Source organism: Nannobrachium achirus (genome assembly GCF_963921795.1).
Source record: "Nannobrachium achirus genome assembly, chromosome: 8".
NCBI lineage: Eukaryota > Metazoa > Chordata > Actinopteri > Myctophiformes > Myctophidae > Nannobrachium > Nannobrachium achirus.
The window spans coordinates 23,914,240-23,936,900 of NC_137817.1; the positions used below are offsets into that span (position 1 = coordinate 23,914,240).

The 22,661-nt window shown below is 43.7% G+C and overlaps 1 protein-coding gene across 1 annotated transcript in view; it reads left to right on the plus strand.

Moving 5' to 3' along the window:
• The window catches only part of LOC308290000 (cilia- and flagella-associated protein 337-like), a gene marked incomplete at both ends in the record, with an annotated part of 54,409 nt that overhangs the window by 15,474 nt on the left and 16,274 nt on the right, over positions 1–22,661 (plus strand). The window contains 4 exons of the mRNA XM_080731779.1: positions 507–740; positions 1,784–1,948; positions 5,118–5,233; positions 8,063–8,193. Coding sequence (XP_080587905.1) covers positions 507–740; positions 1,784–1,948; positions 5,118–5,233; positions 8,063–8,193 — 646 coding nt within the window. The remainder of the gene's footprint in view (positions 1–506; positions 741–1,783; positions 1,949–5,117; positions 5,234–8,062; positions 8,194–22,661) is intronic.

Sequence of the window (22,661 nt, forward strand, 5' to 3'; positions counted from 1 at the left end):
ATGGCTCCCGGTTCTATCCCAGCTCCTCCCAGCACACCGAAAGCCTAACAGCTGGTGTTTATCCATTTCTATTCATTTGTAACTCTCCATTTGTACCCCTGCAATGCAACCAGTTACAGATCTGTTTGGTTACATTTGTACATTCTTAGAGTTAAAGGAGCTATAGTCAACTTTTTCATTGTAGGGCCGACACTTTGTTTACATCGTAGTCTATAGACAAGAATGTAAACAAAGTGTCGGTCTGACAATGGCCAAAATGATTATTTTATCATTATTTTAAGCTTTTTGTGGTAATTTCTGAATAGAAACACATGTATGAAGATTATTTTTTTATAAAATATTTTCGAAACATTATTTTTATTTTAGCATCCGTTTTTCAAGAACAAGTTAACTATAGCTCCTTTAAATTAGGACTGCACCCGGTCACAGGCACACTCACTCAACGCACGCACAAACAAAACAAAACACCCATGCCTGCTCCATCTCCTTCCTTCCCCTGGCTCCAGGTGTTGTGTGTGTGGGACGTGTCCAGCGAGCTGTGCGTGCACCGGCTGACCGGCGTCTTCCCCAAGGCCCAGGGGGACACGCGCACGCTGCTGTACCTCCACGAGGAGCGCCAGCGTCTCCTGCTCTCCTTCAACAGCCTGCTGCTCCTGCTGGAGGCCCGCGAGGAGCAGAGGAGAACCACCAGCCACGAACACCCCGTCACATGTGTGCTCTACAACAGTCTGTTCAGACAGGCACGTCGCACTCCCATCTCACTGGGCCTCTCCCTCTATTTAAAACCCAGACCTGGAATTATTTTATACTTTAGCTATTTTTGAAAAGTCGTTTATTTTTTCTTTCTTTATTTTTATTTTTTTTCGAATCTTTGAATATATCTTTTTTAAAGTGAACATTTGTAACTCAAATATTTGCTTCTGGGTGGGGATCCCTGGGACAACATGTTTTGAGATGGGGGTCCGGCGGTCCGCGGCCAAATACTTCCTTGACATGAAAAAGTTTGAGAACCACTGATTTAGAAGAAGGATTTAGGTGCATTTATAGAATCGGGTCAATATATTCAAAGACTTGCACAAATTGTCATGATTTAAAAGAAATAGCAGATCTACAAGCTCGCAGCACGGCACTCAGTGCTGCTATTTTTTAATAGTTAAAGCATAAAATAATGGTTAAATCGGTTAAAATCTAAGGTAACACGGATATGCGTCTCTAGTACATGCAGTAGGGTTTCTGTGTTGCCGGTGCAGTAACTAGAGGCTGTACTATAGAACACTATGGTATGGTACAAGCCACTTATACTTTATTTACTTTCTTCATTTAGAGTTGCCAGTTGTTCCAGCCCTCTTTTTCACTCTCCGCAGAGGATTCTAAACCTTAGTATCTGCCGTGGAGGACAGGCGTCCCAGCACCCTAAATGCTTTAGCTTTTGATATCGTTTTAGTTTGCATATCAATGTCACTGGTGACAGTGTAGAGACTTTAACACGACAAGCCTGTTATTCAAGAAACACACCGCCTTGTTATGAACACCAAATAAAAACACTTGGCACATTTTACCTGCCTGTTTCACCGTGACTCCAGAGGGACCCTTGTTACAGCGCTGGCACACAATTACAACCTCTTCTCTCCTCTCCCCAAACTGTGGAATAAACTCCCTGTCGGACTTGGAACAACAGACTCACTCCTTAGCCTGAAGACTCACCGCTTCAGATTCCACCTAAGCCCCATACTGTAGCACTTACCGTAGCACTTCCTCTCCTCCCCTCCCCTCCCCTCTCCAGGTGGTCAGCAGTGACACAGGCTCCTCAGTGATCTGCTGGCTGGTGGACACTGGCAAAAAGGTCAAGCAGTTCCACCGTTGTCACGACGATGCTGAGATCTCCAGCATGGCGCTGGATGTCACGCAGACGCGCTTGTTCACCGCTGGTACGGATGGAGAGGTCAAAGTATGTCCACACACGCACGCACGCACGCACGCACGCACGCACGCACGCACGCACGCACGCACGCACACACACACACACACACACACACACACACACACACACACACACAGGTGAGAGTGGATAAAGTTTTGTGACATGGGATAATGATTATGGTTAATAATGGTTAAGATCTGTTTCACTTCAATGGGGTCAGAAGATAGATGTCCTCAATTGGATCACTGTGATGCTTATTAGTATCTGCCAATGTCTGCTTCCTGTGGTGTGTGTGTGTGTGTGTGTGTGTGTGTGCGTGCGTGCGTGCGTGCGTGCGTGCGTGCGTGCGTGCGTGCGTGCGTGCACACCAGGCCACCTGTGCTTGTGTGTGACTGCTTGTTTATAAATCATGATACCTTGCAGTATATGTCTGACTCACTCTGCCTGCTTGGTACTTTGTGTTTGTCATCCTCCTCCTGTGTGTGTGTGTGTGTGTGTGTGTGTGTGTGTGTGTGTGTGTGTGTGTGTGTGTGTGTGTGTGTGTGTGTGTGTGTGTGTGTGTGTGTGTGTGTTGGATCTGGTGACAAGCTGTCCACCTGCATGTTTCTCTGGCTCATCTAATGAGCTTTGTCACACCAAATGTTGCATTTGGAGAGAGTGGAGCATTTCAAAGTTTTTCTTTTTGTCTGTCCCGCGCACATGAGTGTGTTTATGTGTCTGTGTGTTTTCGTGCATGCGTGCGTGTGTGTGTATGTGTGATTTGCCTTGGTTAAATAGGGACTTGCAGAGTTGAACTGTCTGAGTTGGTTTGCCCTAGTGGTTTGGGGGACATTCTACTGTATATTCGGGGGGAAGAGAGCCGGATTCAGTTTTAGTCAGGATGTGCCTCTGGTGCGAGGCGTATATATAATTCATTTTCACCCAGAGTACTAGTATGCCCTGGTGTCTACAGACTTCCAGGCTAGTCCTCAAACACTACATTGTGGAATGAGCTCAGGTGCACCTTGGGACTCTCTCAATTGCAAAGGAGATGAATGTCAAGCAAAACTGTTATGTAACCTCCATTAAAATCTGTCTTGTACAGGCCTGCACTAGTCTATCTATAAATTCACTGAATCGCTGTGTTTGTCTGTCTCTCTGTCTGTCTGTCTGTCCTTCCCATAACTTGAGAACCGTTTATCTTGACTGACTTCACATCTGATGGGTGTATTCAGTTTCGAGTGTGAATTCAACACGATTATAATGGTTCTCGAGAACGCTGCTAGCAGCTGTACCGCAGTCCTCAACAATGCTCCAAGCAGTACTTTGGGCTCAAGTAGTCGTCCCACACCGAACAGCCACGTGTTGCCAAACTGCGACTCATTCAAAACCAACACTTTCCCCCGCACATCATTCGCGAAATCAACAGCGAGGCTCCGACAGTCACTGCACTAGACTAATGAAATTCTCCTGCAGTCACAGATAGTCCACTGCAAAATGTGTCTATAAAGTGAGTTTTTGAATTTTGTCATCTTCTTCTTCATGATAATGATGATAAGAACATACAGACTAATAAGAATGCTCTTAATACGGTACATATATTTGTATGAGTTAAAAAAGGACCCCAATTGAAACAAGCCAAAGGTTTTTTTGTGGTGTTCCTTTTAGTTGACCTTGTACCAGTGAACTGTACTGCCAACTGTACTTTTCCTATGCAAACCTAATAATGTCCATAATATAACACTATTATTTTACGGTGAATAACATCACATTATTTTAATATAACAGTTTTTCCCTTATAATCTTATTTCATCAATGATTCCATGACTTCAGACAACACAATCACAGTGCCAACTTTGTGTCTATGTGCAGTGGTGCAATGGTGATTCAATGTTTGGGGGGTCGCGAACGTCGCTCAACACCTACTATACAGGTCTATTCATTGCGACCGTCAGGTCGCAGTTTAGTATCAAATCCTCCACCGGCCGTCCGTCCGTCCGTCGGTCACACGTCACACGTCACACCTTTGCCCTGCTCATATCTCCGCATCAGTATGACATCACACTGCTTGGTGTGTGCCGTCAGGGTCATTTGTGTACGGTGTGATGTCATACTGATGTCAGCAGTGTGATGTCATACTGATGTCAGCAGTTATGTCTCTATATATGGAGTTATATGTTGTTCGTGTCCAAATATGGGGCTTGTGAGGTCAGACTTAGTGAGATTCGTCGGTTATCTCCATATATGGAGGGAGAACCAGCTTATGAGCCGATGAGTTGTGTCAGAGTCGAGATCCTGCTTGCATCTAATCTGTCGGTAGATAATGCCGGTCTTATATAAGGGTCATTTGTGTACGGTGTGATGTCATACTGATGTCAGCAGTGTGATTAGGGAGTCTTACTGGTATGCATATAGGCTCGTTTCTTTGTTAAAACAGTTGTCGAGGTGTGAACTTGGGGGGGGGTGCGAGACCCCGGCTCAGAAAAAATATGGGTTGTCGGGGGCGCGACCCAAGACTATGGCAACACTGTCTATGTGTCCAATGAAGGGTGAAATTGTAATTTAACTGACATTTAACTGGCAGTTGCTTTTACACATGAAGTATGTATAAAGTGAATCTATATTAGATAATTTTATCAGCTTGAAAATATGTATTCTGTTCATGCAATATCATGCAAAACGATCTAATACTGTATGTGCTTTTCAACTTTTCAACAAGTGCAAATCCTTATATCATGGGTCTTTAACAGGGGGTCTGGGACCCCTAGGGGGTCCTCCGAGCTTTTTATATTAACAACTTGAACCCTAGTGTCCATATTCTGAGAACTGTAGCCAAAAATAGCAGATCTACAAGCTTCGAGGCATTGTGAGCTTGTAGATCGGCTATTTTCGGCAAAGAGGTTTGGTGTAGAGGGGAAAAAGAGCAGACTAAGTACAGAGTAAAAGGTCAAGTTTATTAAGTAATGACGGCTCAAGTGGTTAAATATCTGAAAACACAAATTGACATGAATCCAAAATACACTGATGATTGTGCTGTCAAACTATATGGAATCTATGAAAAGGTTGTGGGGGTCCCTGCTTCATCTCTCGCTCAACTAAGGGGTCCTTGGCCTGAAAACGTTGAAGACCCCTGCCTTATATATATATTTATTTTGACAAATTGGTTGATAATACTTTAACACTGTACTGAAGAGCAACACTGTACCGTATGTTGTAGGTGTGGGACTTCAAGGGCCACTGCCATCATAGGCTGAATGCAGGGCGAGGCCAGGCTGTGGACATCTGCCAGATGCTACTGTTGAAGAGGAGTATACTGGTGATGGGCTGGGAGAGGTGGGTGAGAGACAGAGAGAGAGAGAGAGAGAGAGAGAGAGAGAGAGAGAGAGAGAGAGAGAGAGAGAGAGATTTTTGCCTATAATGACATGCTCAAAATGCCAAGGGCGATGCTTCCTGTATCCGTGATTTGTATCCTGAAACACTTATTATTGAGTTTCCCAAGCTTGAGCATCTGCTATTGTTTGTGTTCAAGAATTTTTTATTAAATGTGAACGCGAAGTGTGTGTGTGTGTGTGTGTGTGTGTGTGTGTGTGTGTGCGTTTGTGTGTGGGTGTGCGTGCGTGCGTGCGTGAGTGTGTGTGTGTGTGTGTGAAATCTAGCAAGCAGAACAGTGGAATAAAAGACAATATATCCACGTAGAGACTGTTGTTAAAAATGTTGTCTGCGGCGCCAAATGATGTGCTTGTGGCGTAATCTGAAGTTAAATGACCCCCCACTGCATGTCGGCTCGCAAAAACATCACAAAGATCTCATTAGATATCCCGCAGACGAGACGGATTCCTCCATCACAAGCCATAATCGATCGACATACTCTCTGCAGTTCAATTTTGTGCTAAGAAATAGCTTCTGTGTTCTTCACACGTCACAGTTCACAGACGGGACGTGTTTTTGAAGTGAAGTGCCCATCAGGGGAGCAGATGGTCTCATTGAACGTGAAGGGTGGACGTTTCTGTAATGTACTGTAGAATTAAACAGCAAACCCGCTGAGCTGATCAGCACCGCATTTCTTGTGCACACTGCCAGGCCACGGAAGTACAGTACCTCCACACATTTCAGTGTTTTTATATGTTTAAAATATACATCATATATTTAACTTAACATGGAAGTTAATGTGGACTCTGATCGGGTTGAGACATTGCACATATTTGGAGTGAAGTTTGGGGTAGAGAGGAAACTTTTGTTCTTTGGCAGCTGCACTTTAATCGGTAGAGTTGGCTAATGGCTTCTTCTTGTCCATCTCCAAAATCTCTCATGTACCCGGGACACACCGCTTCAGCTTTCGGGCTAAACCACTTGAGAGGGTTGTGCCTACACTACATCACTGGGCAGATAAGCTGCATCACACAGCCAATGGCCAAGGCAGAAGTGTACATGAAAGTCTGACTCGACAGCCATGTGTAAAGGGAGAAACCCCTACAAATCAGGAGTGGAGCCCCGAAGTTAGTCTGGTGTCTTCCAAACACAGACAGCTCCTGCTGCCAAAACTGCTAGTGGCAAAAGTCATGCTTTTCATCCCTTTGAATCCCAGCAGCAAGGCCAAGACGAGGTTCCTGATGACCAGGCCACTCCAGCCTCACTCTGGAGCAGGGGTGGGCAACTTTGAAGATGGCGAGGGCCACTATATTTCCACCTTCACTCCAGAGGGCCACATTACATATTGCTATGTCACTCTAGTATCTCATACAAAAATAGCAGATCTACAAGCTCAAAACAACGACCACTTCTTCTTGCATGAATGCAGATGAACCTTAAGAGTATGGCGTGGGCTTTGCAGTGAAGAACACCCTGCTTGTCTTGCACAATCCACCGACGCTCACGAGGCCCTGAGCGTATCCTTGCCAGCAGCGGTGTCTATACGCCCTGACTCACTGCTCACCGCCGGGGGCCAATGCGGTGCCTACACCTCATCCTGGGCATCACGTCGGCATGACAAAGTTCCCAACACAGGAGTCCTGGAGTGTGCTCACTCCAGCGGCACGTTCACCATGCTGAGCCAGCCACTCCTCAGAAGGCTTAGTCCACGTGTGCAGGATGGATCCCAGTACGGCCTGCTAGAATCGTCCTGTACTGTGAGCTGTCAACAGGCTTCATGCCTCTTGGTCGCCTCTGCTTGCACTTCATGGATGTCTGCAAACACTACATGAAGCAGACAGACATCACCCCAGAACCCGGAGGAAGCCTCAAATGGCTGCTGCGTTTGGAACTCGCCTGTCGTTGTAAAAACTCGCCATGCTGCGGAGAGGAGCGCCTCGTTACTGCAGGGGAGGAGACAGGAGTGGAAACAGCGAGGAGCGGTTAAGGCTGTCATGCCCATGGAAGTTTACTTGACAATTCGTTGTCACAGAAGTAATAGCGATTAGCGATTGGATCGGGAAAATTGCATTTCTGTTTGGCTTTTAGGTTTAGAAAAAACGGAATTGACAAAGGGCAGATATGTAACAATTAACTTAATAACTTTATAGGCCTACTTAAAAAAAGACGAAAAAAAAGAAGAAATGGCTGAAAGCTCACATCGTGTTGTGAGCATATAGAACAGCTATTTTTCATTTCCATGTTGATTATTTCATTGACATCATTTCCACGGAAACGATTATGACGATTATGCAAAATTGTGATTACCTCAAGTAATTGTGACAGGCCTAGTAGCAGCCCCCGCTCCCTCTCCATTGGTCTGTGCCAACTACAGAAGACACTCAGTGTGGGGCTGCACAGACACAATCATAGTCCCTGCTGCAAGACAAACTGATGACCGTTCAGGTACAATCCGTCATCAGCCCAGACCGATGGATGTCTATGATACACCATAGATAACTGATCCACATTTTATGAAGTATTAGAGGTCTGAAACTCTAATAAAACTCATTTGTATAAAGTGCGTCCTTTGGATTTGATCTTGGCAGATCAGATAGTACTGGAAACTCTTTAAGTGCGCTGTTAGTTGTCTAGGAGGGATTACTTTCATTGCTCATAATGTATGCATGATCACTGTATACTGCATTGTCTTTCTGTCTAGCTCTATCCCTAACCTCTCTCTTTCTCTGTTTGTCTCACGACTCCTCACGTGTCTCTCTCTTGCTCTCTTCCTACCTCTCTCGCTCTCTGCAGGATGATAACAGTATTCCGGCTGCACGCATTTTCCCAGTTCTATGTTGAGCCGTCCGAGTGGAAAGGGGGAGTTCAGCACCGAGGCGATATACTCTGTGCCGCATTCCAGCCTCCACAGACCCTGGTCACAGGTGTGTGTGTGTGTGTGTGTGTGTGTGTGTGTGTGTGTGTGTGTGTGTGTGTGTGTGTGTGTGTGTGTGTGTGTGTGTGTGTGTGTGTGTGTGTGTGTGTGTGTGTGTGTGTGTGTGTGTGTGTGTGTGTGTGTGTGTGCGTGCGTGCGTGCGTACGCGTGTGTGTGTGTGTGTGACGGTAAAAGTTATTTAATGATTGTTAAAGTAAAACATACCAGGAGAATACTATTGCGTAGCGCAGTGCAACATAGCATTACATGAGATATATTGTGGTAGACAGTAATGCAGAGCTGGTCACAAAGTGGGGTCCTGTGACCCCCGGGGGTCTTTGAGTGCGTTCCAGAGGGTCCCCAGTAAAATGAGCTAATAATAGCATCGCACTCAGTTTAACCGCTTTAAACCTATATAATACAAAGGCTATTAGAAAATAGCTGATCTACAAGCTACGCATTGCAGTGAGATTATCAAACTGCTATTTTCCAAAAATAATGGCAACAATTGTGGAATGTGAAACAGACCATTTTCAAATGGGAGTCTGCAGGCAAGTACATTTTAATTGACAGAAAAGGTTTTAGACCCACTGAGCTACAGTAGATGTTAGCTGTTAGTAGGTAGGCCTTTTAACTTCAGCATGTCAGCCTCAGAAAAGTTCTCTGTGAATTGATGTGTATGTGTTCAAAGTCTACGCACATCGCTTCCCTCTTTACGTTCATCATTTAAAACCCAATGAGCTTGATGAACTCTGGAGTGTCAAAACACTCACAAGTCACGCACTCACTTGCATACGCGCACACGCGCGCGCACACATTTGCCCGAAGCGTATGCTTTTCTGTGTCACTCTCAAATTGCTCTTCCATGACTCGGAGTGAGATTTAGAGCTCATGCTGAGGAGAGACACAGAGATAAAGACAGAGAGAGGGAGAGAGAGAGAGAGAGAGGGAGGGAGAGAGAGAGAGAGAGAGAGGGAGGGAGGGAGAGAGAGAGAGAGAGAGAGAGAGAGAGGGGGGGGGGGGGAGGGAGGGAGGGAGAATGCTGAGCAAAACAGAGGAAGAAACTCCACCGAAATGAAAAATATCTGCGAGCAGTTGTCTGCTGATTAAAGAGAGTGTGGAGCGGTTATCAAAGGACTGCTGTGCCATGTAGCTTTATCTCTAATGGGAAGATCGCTCTTTCTCTTGTGTTGTGTTCGTGTGTATGCGAGTTTCCATCTGTGCTCATATAGACAATACAGAGATAAAGTGTTAAATGTTACTTTATAGTGTGTGTGTGTGTGTGTGTGTGTGTGTGCGTGTGCGTGTGCGTGTGTGCGTGTGTGTGTGTGTGCGCGCGCGCGCGTGTGTGTGTGTGTGTGTGTGTGTGTGTGTGTGTGTGTGTGTGTGTGTGTGTGTGTGTGTGTGTGTGTGTGTGTGTGTGTGTGTGTGTGTGTGTGTGTGTGTGTGTGTGTGTGTGTGTACAGAATGTGTGTGTGAGCGGGAAGGGTTCAAAGAGAATGAGAGAGTGATGTACTAAAAGAATGCACCCTCCCTCCCTCCCTCCCATGCACCCACAGGCTTTCAGCTGTGAATTTATGACGCCCCATTCAGCTCTGATTGAGCAACATGGCCACCACTGAGCATCAACAACAACCCCCACACGGGTTATTAAAACTGGGAGTTCCTGCGGGCTCGAGGTCACAGACATCAATACGCAGTTTCCCCAGTTAAAGAGAAAAAAAAAACTCAACCGACTCACTCACACATAAGGTCATGATTTCGCCTCAAGCTTGTTCCAAGACCTAGTGTACAGTATTAAAATGCAGACAGCCTGTGTGCCCCTGGCTAGCTGAAGTGTGTACCACTACCTGCAGAGCAGAGTTTTCCTCTTCTGTCAATCAATGTTGTTTTTTATGGCATAGCTCTAGCCTTCTAAAAGATGGTCGATCTGTGTGTGTGTGCGGATCAAATCTCCCAAAACGCTGGACCGACCTGCGGCAAATGTACTGCGCACATTGCCAGTAGACCACAGACGTACATCAGAGTCCTTACGTCAATGATGCTGTACATCTTATATGACTGACGTCAAGATCTGTGGTTCTCAAACTTTAATTTGTTTGTCAAGGACCCAATATTACCAGAAATAGCAGATCTATAAGCCGTTTACTCTTTTTACACTTATTTTGTTTATTCGGTGAAATCTCCGTTGTTACTGTATCTCCCGTGCCTCGTAAACCGCCCCCTTTTCCGGAAAGCATTACATTTGTTTCACGAAATTCTTCTGGATTATACAGGCTAGTGTCTCCTTATACAATCCAACAAAAACAGATTCTGATAGCATTTTAGGCCATGAAGTTAATTTCACTCGCACAACTTCTAGTGTAAATGTTTGTTAACAATATCCAGGAGGCAGAGCTTTGCAAAGTGGAGACTGATGACCTTGAATACAATTCTAAAAGTAAACGTTGCATAGTAACTAAACACCTTTTGGGGGTCAGGGACTTTCTTGTACAAATTGTCATTAATTTGTTATTGAAAACTCTTAACACTCAAATACCTGGAACGCGCCCGAGTCGTGTTAGATTTTAACCACTTTAACCACTATTTTATACCTTAACCATTGAAAAATAGCAGATATACAAGCTCACAGCGCGGCACCGAGTGCCGCGCTGCGAGCTTGTAGATCTGCTATTTTTGAAAAAAACGTGAAAATGTGTGCAAGTCTTTGAATATCTTTGACCCGATCTTTGACCCGACTTCTAAATCATTCCTCTAAATCAGTGGTTCTCAAACTTTTTCATGTCAAGGACCCCCAAAATTACAGGTATTTAGCCACGGACCCCCATCTCAAAATATGTTGTTCCAGGGACCCCCCAGAAGCAAATATTTGAGTTACAAATGTTCGCTTTTAAATAGATATATTCAAAGACTTGCAAAGAAAAATCATGATTTTTCAAAAATAGCAGATCTACAAGCTCGCAGCGCGGCACTCAGTGCCGCGCTGTGAACTTGTATATCTGCTATTTTTCAATGGTTAAAGCAGTCAATAATCCTAGGCCTAAATGGGTTAATTGGAGTAGCTATGTCTATGATTTTCATGTACAGTAGTCATATTTGGTAAGGTTTTATTAAAGCGATAACACTTCTGCCCACGGTATGTTGTCATACAGTATCACACCTAAGGGGTTGCTGAACAACGGCCCTTAGGTGTGATATAATGACAACGTACCATTGGCTGTCGTGAGTTATTGCTTAATTATAGCAGTGTTATGCAAGTTACATTTACACTAACCACCACCACACACACCCACAGACATGGAGCAGGCTTAAAGGACCTGCCGTGTCAATACGAATACAATACATACCGTACAAACTGTTGTCTATTCACAGCTTCAGCTGTGCATAAACACAGACCATTTTTCCCCTTATATTTTATTAATTGATTATAAGAAAATAATTAAATGAAATTAAATCCTGCTTCTTGATTATTCGGTTAACATACATGAACAAGATTAAGTCGGTTAGTGGTTCTTAATAGTGAGAGACCGATATATCGTCCGCCGATTATCGGTAGCCGATATGGCCTTATTTGGGCATATTGGTTTATATCGGTATCGGTGAAATTTCCCGCCGATATAAAAATAAATAAATAAAAAACTGTCCGGTGCTGGGAGCTCTGTGGACTGGTCAATGGTAGTGGCAATGAAATATTTTGTCCAGCAGAGGGCACCATTCCTTCACACTGAGGCCAGGCCAGTGGAGTGTGTGTGTGTGTGTGTGTGTGTGTGTGTGTGTGTGTGTGTGTGTGTGTGTGTGTGTGTGTGTGTGTGTGTGTGTGTGTGTGTGTGTGTGTGTGTGTGTGTGTGCGTGCCTGTGTGTGTGTGTGTGTGTGCGTGATAACTCACATAACGTCTCACGTTGCTGAAGAACAACAAAGATAATTCCAAACAATGTCCATGGGAGTATAGGGACAGCACTTGTTGGTGATCTAAGGATTGCATTTTGAATTCCCTTTATAGAGTTTAAAACGACCAGTTCTACCGGAGCTAGCATTAGCCATTAGCCAAACTGTGTGAGTGGAGAGAGGAGGAAGGAAGCGTGTTGCCAGACTTATGGGAGAGAAACAAGCAAACTGGTATATAAAACAAAACACTGTGTGGACAGTGGAAAGAAGAGTGTTGCCAGATTTATGCGAGAGAAACAAGCAAACTGGTATATAGATCATAAAAAGTGTGCTCCCCTCCTCCTTTACTGTATGGTGAATTGACAACGTAGTGTGTTTTGTGTCAGCCGAGCCTTGTCAGGCCTGTCAATGTCAGGCCTGTCAATGCTCCTTGATTGTGTGTAAAAATATAATAATAATAATAATAACTCATTTGCTGCCCCCGTCCAAGTTTCCTGAGTTGGCAGCCATTTTTCTTTTTCAAAAAACTTTTTTTTTCAAAACATTTTTTTTTTCAATTTCTTTTTTTTTCAATTTCTTTTTCTTTTTCAAAAAAAAATGTTTTCAAATTTTTTTTTTCTTTTCAAAAAATTATTTTTTCCTTCAAAAATATTTTATATCGGTATCGTATCGGTATCGGTGATGGGGCCCCCCCTCTTGTATCGTATCGGTTAAAAAAAAAAGTCTATCGGTCGGACACTAGTTCTTAATATTGGTTTTGATATACATGTATTTTCAGGTAATAGTCAAGGCCTAGTCCTGGCATCAACCCACATGCCACATGTACTGCAGACAGCAGCGTTGAGCTGGCTCTCTCAGTCCACGTTCAGACGACAACGGTCTCTTGAGAAAACATCAAAATGTTGTTACGTTCTCACTTCTTATTGTGCGTCTACATGGAAACACGCACCAGCATTGAAAATTATGTAATGTGCAAGCCCTGTCGCTAGGTGGTGGTGCCGCACAGATAGACGATTGACACTGCTTCCATTTCCTTGTTTACATTCACCATGGTAACGTGGCTGCACATAGTCTGCTCGTGAGCCATGACATTTTTTGTCGTTTCCTCAGTTTCTGCTGTTCAGACGGTGACGCGAGGGGAGAACGTTGTCATCTTTTCCAGTCTAAAACCTGGTCTTACTTTGTTGCGCTAAATCTACCGGTCGGTGGATAAGCGACCCGGTCGGTGGATTTACCTACCCGGTCGGTGGATTTAGCGTCCCGGTCGGTGGATTTAGCGTCCCGGTCGGTGGATTTTGCGACCCGGTCGGTGGATTTAGTGACCCGGTCGGTGGATTTAGCGACCCGGTCGGTAGATTTAGCGACCCGGTCGCTGAAAACTACCGACCAGGTTGCAACCCGGTTGGAGGTCGCTAAATGATCTCTCCCTCTCTCCAAAAAATAGCAGATCTACAAGCTCACAACATGTCGCTACCACGACGCGTTGTGAGCTTGTAGATCGGCTATTTTTTGTCAAAGACATTTGATAGTGAAAAAAAGACTGTATCAAGTACGTATATTATAAGTACCTTTTACCAATTATAGAGGGTTTAAGTTGTTATCTGCAAGCAGTCGTGCATGACTGGGACGATATCACAATAAATTACGAGACCATATTTTAGTTTTAAAACCCTATGGAGATACATTGCACAATAAACATCAGGACGTTTATGGGTAAGCTTTAAAGAGACAGAGTGGGTCTTGAGGATCTCTTGTGACCTTTATGAGACAGACTGACCTGGAGTATAATTATCTCCCATGTGAGGAGCAGAATGGAGCATTGCAGGTGAGGAGGTGGTGACGGCGGAGATAAGAGCCGCTGAGCGTTCTCTCAGGGAGATAAGCGGTTAGAGTGGGAGAATGTCATTCAGACACCACTTTGTGAACTTGTCTAAAGTGCTTCTCTGATTCCTGTGCTGCCCTACTCAATTCTCTTTTCACACTCCTTCACTTTTCGCTCCTGTGCTTTCTTTTCACCCCCTCCTGCCTCCTCCACAATCATTTCAATCTTTCGACTCTCCAAAAGCCATTTTGTGATACTCTGTGCATGCCTGCGAGTTCCCAGCATCTCTTAACCATCGTTCCTCTCTCTGATTTCCTTTGTTCCTGCGCCTTGTTCTTTTGCCCCTTCACCCCCTCTATTTCTGGAACCTCCCTGTACTTTTATCCCTGTTAAACTTTCATTTCTTTTTTATTGTCTTTTCCTCCTCTGCTCCATCTTCAATTTGCTCCATCCCCATTCACTCCCATCCCCTCTCTCTCTCTCCCTCCTCCGGCCCTCCAAATTATCCTAATGCCCAATTTAAATTATGTTTATTAGATCTCACTCAGTGGGAGGGAAGAGAAATCGCTTTGAGTGCTTTCTGTCTTCGAGGCTTCGAGGCGTGTGTGTGTGTGTGTGTGTGTGCGCACGTATGTGTGCACATGCGTGCATGTGTGTGAGTGTGAGCAAGAGAGAGAGCAAGAGTGGCGGAATGGGTGACAGAGAAAGAGACAGAATTAGTCACAGTCATGCATGTGAGTGTGCCTGTGTGCCTAAGGGTCTGGCGAATGCCCTTATTGTTGCATTCAGTTCCTCTTCACTTAGCTGTGCCACGGGCACATTTTGATCAGTCGCTGAAACTGCATGATAATAAAATTAAAATCAGGAGAAAACCACAGTGTAATTTGATGAATGTTTTCCTGCGTGATCTCATATAACAGAGTTGTTGGATACAAACCTACTCAGTGTGGTGGCTCTGCACTCATCCAGAATGATTTACACAAGTTGTTTCAGTTCTGAGATAAGCAACTGTTACGTCCCCGTCTAGGGGAAAAAGAGGAAGTAACATGGATTGGGAGTGAAACCCGTTTTTATTCATAAAATATGATAAATAATATATTTACAGGAGTTTGAATTGAAGACACTACAAAATCATAAGACACACGGAGCAACCTAGGGAAATAAACAAAACATACTAATACTAACCTTGACATTTAAACACTAACCTGACACACACAAAATAAAGTTACAACAAATCCCTAATGCTTACCTGCCCTACTATTAACCAGTAAGACTCCCTAATCGGGAGATAAGCGACCGTAGGTGGCTTATCTCCACAAATAGGGCAAAAATTTGTTTTTCCCAAATCTTCCTGATCCATGTTGATGACATGAGTGTAGACATGCTGTGTAGTGATATTTGTGATTTTAGGGCAAAAACTGTAGGAGCAGTGTCCAAAAATGTGTTTTAAAAATCGGCCTGAAGGTGGCGCTAGAATAGGGCCATGTGAGAAATGAGGGGTGGGGTCTCCGCGTTGCCTTGGCGGACGAATAGGTACCGGCCCCGGCTCTCCCGGACGCTCCTAGCCCGAGTTACGGCATTTTATGTGCGCTGCAGTGGCAGGGGGTCCTCCACTGGGGGCGCCACCACTTTTGCATCCGTTCTGGAGCACCAGGAGTCGGTGGTCCCCGGGAATTCCCCATGAGCAGCCCCGTTGGGGTGGTCATTTGGTCATTTTTGCACATTTGGTCATTTTTTACAGGGTCCCTGGGGCTCCGGGGGTCCTTGGAGGTTGTAGTTTGGCAGGCAAGGAGTGTGTGTGTAAAATCTGGCATGGATCGGGTCAACGGGTGCGGAGATATAAGCAGGGAAAAAGTGTGACGTGTGAGCACATTTGGTCATTTTTTACATCTGGGGGTCCCCCAGGGACCTGGGGGTCCCTGGGGCTCCGGGGGTCCTTGGAGGTTGTAGTTTGGCAGTCAAGGAGTGTGTGTGCAAAATTTGGCATGGATGGGGGCAACGGTTGTGGAGATATGAGCAGGGCAAAAGTGTGACGGACTGACTCACTGACTGACGCACAGACAGCCCGTGGAGGTTTTGGTAGTAAATGCGACCTACGGTCGCAACTACCCAAAATGTGACGAGTACAAAAAGCAGGCTTCCGTGGCCATAACAGGTTAACTTAAAGTTCTCATTAAAGTCATTAGACTGCAGATACTTTAAGAGAACATAATCTTAACTAAAACAAACAAATGCAGTTGACACCAAGAGAGTGTGTGTGGGTGGACAGCACTACTGCAAGTGCTGCCAGAGACCACAGGTGTTCACAAGGCTTAAATAGTCTTCAGCCAATCTTCTCCACCCAATCACCAGAAGGCAGGGGTGATTGGCAGCCAGCAATCATGATGTTCAGCACCTGGAAGTTAACACTCACACCCACAAGCACACAATCCCACACATACACTGAGCTAAACCCACACACACACTGGGTGCGTTTATATGGTCATTCAGAATGGCATTCAGAATGAACTTATTCTGAATAGAGCTTCATACCCAAACGTTTACATGGGACCTGAATACAAGTATCCCTCATTCCACTACCGTTTACATGATCAAAGGATTCATTCGGAATAGAACTTTGGGCATGCGCAAAGTAGGCCCACTTCAGGTCGGAGGGGGAGGGGGGGAGGTACTCAGTGACGTAACGACCTCAGCTCGTCCACCGTGGATAAGCTCAGAGCAGATCTACAGTAGCTTACAACGGGTCATAATGCGATGCGTGTAAATCTGCATTTTTGTACAAACAGAGTATAAAATGGGTAGGCATAAAACGTTCATTTGTACAACATAATATTATATAAAAAAAAAACGTGAGTGTGAAAACGTTGTTTTATATCCTGGCTTGTAGTTGTAGCATGCCACTTGATATTCATTTAATAAATAACGTAGCCTATATAGGCTACTGCCCGATTGGATAACAATTAACTCCAAATGAATTTTGTATTTATTTATAATGCCCATATGTCTCAATTGTCTGAAACCGACATGCGACATTACTCAGATCATCTAAACGTATTTAGTCTAAATTATCAGTCTCTGTTTTCTCTTCATTGGGGGCATAAACAAGAAGTTGAAGGATAAAATTAAGTTTGATAATGATATCCATGTAGGCTATTGTGCATGTTCACATCATGTAGTAGGCCTACTTTAGGTCTATATTCATAGCACTTTGTGAATTTGTTCTTAAGCACTATATAAATTGTTTATTATTAGTAGTAGTATTGCTTTACATTAAGACCAATATTCAAATATTTCATTTAACATGTAAAATAGCCAATCGCGGTGCAGATGTCCCTATTGTCCACCTGCAGTAACCGTTTGCATACTTCATACCTGAGAGAACTGAGAAGCCTTTGTCTTGTTGGGGGGTCTGGGAGCACTGACTGGACCATTAGCATACCCGTTACAGTTGATCAGGATGAGGCTGTGATGCAACGTGATGTAATGGCTCTCTGGCTTTTATGATCGCCTAAACATTAGGCTATTAACTTAATATAGTCTACATTGTTTCTCCCAGGTATTAAGTGGTATGTTATAGAATAAACTAAACACATAAACATAGCATAATGTATAACACATTTGAAAATATTATAGGCTGGTTACTGTTATTGTGTAATATAGTCTACAGTATGTTCAAATTAAATGGCACAAGTAGGCAATATAGGCTAATTAACAATTGTATTCTGCACATCAAAATAAGTTAAAACATACATTCACACACAAAGGTCAATAAGTGTCCTAAAAACAGGCAATATCACACGCAAACATTTGTGGACCTCACATTTTATTTCCAAAATTAAACCAGAAAGAATGAAGTTGATGGAATACATGAATGATTTTGTATAAAATGGCTGACAAACGGGCGTGCTATGTGGATTGGTATAACCTCTTTAATAGTCTATGTAGACTTAACACAATACAATGCATATCGATGTTATTCCATTTAGTTGCATAATGTAGGCTAGGTAATATTGTGTTGTCATGTACATTTACTTGCAGACGTCACTGCTATAATTTAATTAGTTCATGAACCCATTATCCAAACCATTCTAGGGCTCTGATCCAAACATTCTCTTTTACTAGGCTACTTAACGTTATTTAATGGGTCACACATTAGTCCATTCATATGCATGCAGAGGTAAATAATTCCTGTTAATTCACGTTGTTGACAATGGGCGCAAGGCAGCTTTTGTTGGCGAGGTGTGAAAACTGAATACAACTCCAGAGCCAGCACAGTAGACCTACACACCTCTGTAGATAAAATATTAATAACGTGCATATGTCTCTACTAGATGAACTCCTCTTGCGTATTGTGAAGTCTCTCGTTGAAAGGCGACAGGCTCAGCTCAGCAGAATACTCCTTTACACAAACGCCCGAATGTTCGGTGCACTGCACAAGTCAGCCACAGATTTGAAGTTAATCTCACCCTCCGACCACCAGTTTCATAGTTATATTGTGCTTTCTTTTATGGTGACGCGCTCGATATGATTTCACTTGGTCTGCTCCATGGTCTGCTCTCTGATCCAGCGTGCGTTGCCTTGGTGCTGCGCGACGCTGTGTTGCTGCTCTTCCTGTTTACGAGTTACGTCTGCGCACATTACGTCACCGCGCAAAGCACAGACATGCGCAACAGAATTCATTTATTCCAGACAGCAGCTCATTCTGAATGGAGCGTTTATATGACAAATGTATCCCGATTGAAACGGCATATACCACCCCTTCAGACCCGAATGAAAATTCATTCGGGTCAGACCGGAATGGCCATTCCTAAACGTTTATATGAGCATTTCTATTCTGAATGAGCAGTCATTCCGAATATAAGTGGAATACATCTGTGCATATAAACGCACCCAGTGACACACAACTCACTGCATACTCACATCCGTAACACCCCCACCCTTAAAAACAAACATATAATGTTTGTAACCAAACCAACTTCTGACCCAAAACACATGCTTAAGTTAAGTTACACCCAGACCTTCTCTCCTAATGTCCCTGCCGAGACCTCTTTCTGTCTCCACTGACTCCCATTCTCTCCTATTGTCTCCATGAGACGGACCCACCCAAATGTCTACCAAAGACTCCTTATTCTCCTAACATCTCTGCCGAGACCTCGTTCAAAAATAACCCTCCTCCTAATGTCTACACCTAGACCTCGCTCCTGAAAACTAATTTATACAGGGTCGGGCACATGCACTGTGACTGACACAGCTAGTGCTCCGACATAACCAAAATCTGAATGAGTAGTGAAAATCACCACATCCTAAGTAAGGTAATGCGACCACTACATACACCAAAGTAGTGAAAGCATCACCTATCATACGAGTAGTGATAGTGCTATAAAACACAGAGTAGCGAATTTCATTAAACACACAGTAAGTAATGAACATTCCCACATAACAAAATAGCACCCATTACTATATTTTAACACCGAACTCTGATGAAACCACTGTAGTGATATCACAGACGAGTAGTGGTAGTGATACAGAACACAAAGTAGTGAATTTCATTAAATAACACTAAGTAGGCCAATGAACATTCCTACGTAACAAAGTAGCACCTACCACTACATTTTAACCACAACTCAGAGATCAATACAGTTACACCAAAACTAAATATTGATCAAAGCATGTTTAAAGTCTCAAAATGGGTTGGCGGGTATTAGGTGGAGACACATATTGGGGATACTGACCTGATGGAAACTGAGGGGAACAGAACTTTCCCAAATTACTGGCACCACAGCATCAGAGCCTCAACTCTGTGCCAAACTCCAGACTCCACTGTGCTGGGGGAGAACCGTTAGTGCAGCAGCTTGAATATAGGAGACTTCAGCCTAGCCTACGCCCCAGCATCAGCCCCCCTTTAAACAAACCCGGAGCGCTCCTCACGACTCCGTAACGCCACCTACGTGTTACTCCCGTACAGCTACAGCAGATACAAACTTAATTGAGCCAGGTCAGCAGGAACATAAAACCTCATCCCCACCAGGTCAAACTTAGGCCCCACTTAATTACAAAAACAGGCTCCACCCACCAATTAGATAATTAGTCCAATGATCCCGGACCAGCCCCCATATGTTACGTCCCCGTCTAGGGGAAAAAGAGGAAGTAACATGGATTGGGAGTGAAACCCGTTTTTATTCATAAAATATGATAAATAATATATTTACAGGAGTTTGAATTGAAGACACTACAAAATCATAAGACACACGGAGCAACCTAGGGAAATAAACAAAACATACTAATACTAACCTTGACATTTAAACACTAACCTGACACACACAAAATAAAGTTACAACAAATCCCTAATGCTTACCTGCCCTACTATTAACTACCCAAAATGTGACGAGTACAAAAAGCAGGCTTCCGTGGCCATAACAGGTTAACTTAAAGTTCTCATTAAAGTCATTAGACTGCAGATACTTTAAGAGAACATAATCTTAACTAAAACAAACAAATGCAGTTGACACCAAGAGAGTGTGTGTGGGTGGACAGCACTACTGCAAGTGCTGCCAGAGACCACAGGTGTTCACAAGGCTTAAATAGTCTTCAGCCAATCTTCTCCACCCAATCACCAGAAGGCAGGGGTGATTGGCAGCCAGCAATCATGATGTTCAGCACCTGGAAGTTAACACTCACACCCACAAGCACACAATCCCACACATACACTGAGCTAAACCCACACACACACTGACACACAACTCACTGCATACTCACATCTGTAACACAACTATAGCCAGCATTAATGTGTAAAAGCATCTGAGATAAACAACTACTGTATATCTGTACAGGTGGTGCAACATACTGTATAGCCACATGGCAGAGGGCAGCTTATCAAGGGAACAATTAGACAAATACCATGAACTGATTAATAGATCACAGTAAAGGTTTGAGTTTTTATTAAGCTCTAATTTACACATCTTCAGTGATGTCATTACGTGCGCATCCCGCATCAAAAACTCATTCAAGTCGCCGAGGGACTCATTCATGTCATGGTCCTGGGGTCCCGGGGATGCGCCTCCATTGGAGTCCATGTTAAAATAATTTACTTCTTCTACTTAAGTTGCTCTATTAGTTAAGATAGTTTAATTAGTTTTTTAATGTATTGTGTAAGATAAACACTGTAAAGATTTATTATCAGTTAAACCTGGAACAGCTAAAAACTATTTTCACTAGTGGTTCTCAAAGTGGGGTCCTGGGTCCTTGATTGAGTTCCAGGGGGTCCCCAGATAAATGATAGTTAGGAACCAAATAGAACTTTATGGGTCTGTAACTCGGTGAACAAATGGAACCAAATGGACCTGTTCCATTTGTACTCTAGTATTTTAACATTTAATATAAATTGGGGTCCCATGTGATATAAATATAATTAAATGGGTGTATGTAGCCTAGTGTATTTAGAAATCCTAGTTCTAAGTTCAAACATTGGCCAAATTGTAAAATAAATATAAGAAATAGGCAAACATTTTGAAAATAGCCGATCTACAAGCTCACAGCGCTCGAAAACATTGTATTGAGGACTCATAAAACTTTTCTGGGACCCATTTGAATGACCACCTGTGGGTCCCGGGACCCATTACATTGAAAACCTATAGTAACATCACTGCATCTAAGGATAAACGTAGGAAAATCGCTGGCAAAATTGTCTGGCAATGTCTGAAATGTTGGCTACACCGTGGCGATGCATGGTTTGACTCAATGTTAAACTAAATACTGGCCTTAACAAAGTTCATTGTAGGCCCAAACGTGAGCCAACCTCTTATAGTTTAAAAATGTACGGTAGCGATTATTCCTTGGCCTACTGGGAGCATGCGTGCAAAGTTTCATTCATGATTTGTGGCATTTTGTGCAAAACAGGCATCTTTGCCTGTTTGCCAATCGTTGCCAATCGGAATGGAATAAAAAAAAAATCTGACGGATACACATTGATCACGTGACTATAGAGATATGGTGTGCTGTTTGGACCAAATCTTTAAGAGTAGCAAAAATAGTGCTTTGAAGAAAACACAAATGGTGAAAAAATCTGGCAGAAATGGGCCTCACTCGCTATATTGTGAGGTGCGCGTCATGAGCCAAGCGATCTAGGGGGAAAACAAATGTGGCTGTATGTCCTCTGGTTCAAGCAGCTTGTTATAGCACCACCACAAGGCTGATTTGAAGATTGGGGTAGAGGTTTTTCCTTGGCCTACTAGGAGTGTGCATGCAAAGTTTCCTCCAATCGGTCCAGCTGTGACGGAGATTAGCTGTTCTCACACACACACACACACACACACACACACACACACACACACACACACACACACACACGCACACACACACATAAACAGACGTACAGGTGTGAAAACATGATCTCTGGCCTTCAGCCACCTGGCCTGGCAGAGATAGAAAATACAAGGAGGTTCATTGTTTGTGTTTAGAAAGAAACTGCTGGTTTACCATAATAATTAAAGTGTGTGGGGAATCAATCACTATCTAGTTTATCTGCAGACAGTTTTGTGAAAAATGGAATGTAGATATTATTCATTTTAATTTCACAATTTAATTACACCCCTGATAAACCCCCTGAGATGCACCATCTTGCTCCGCAACACATGAATAACAATGGCGATAACATACAGTATACGACACAAAACAATCAATCAACATTATCAGTTGCCCTTAGAGCAGGGTTCTTCAACATTTTCAGGCCGAGGACCCCTTAGTTGAGAGAGAGAGATGAAGCAGGGACCCC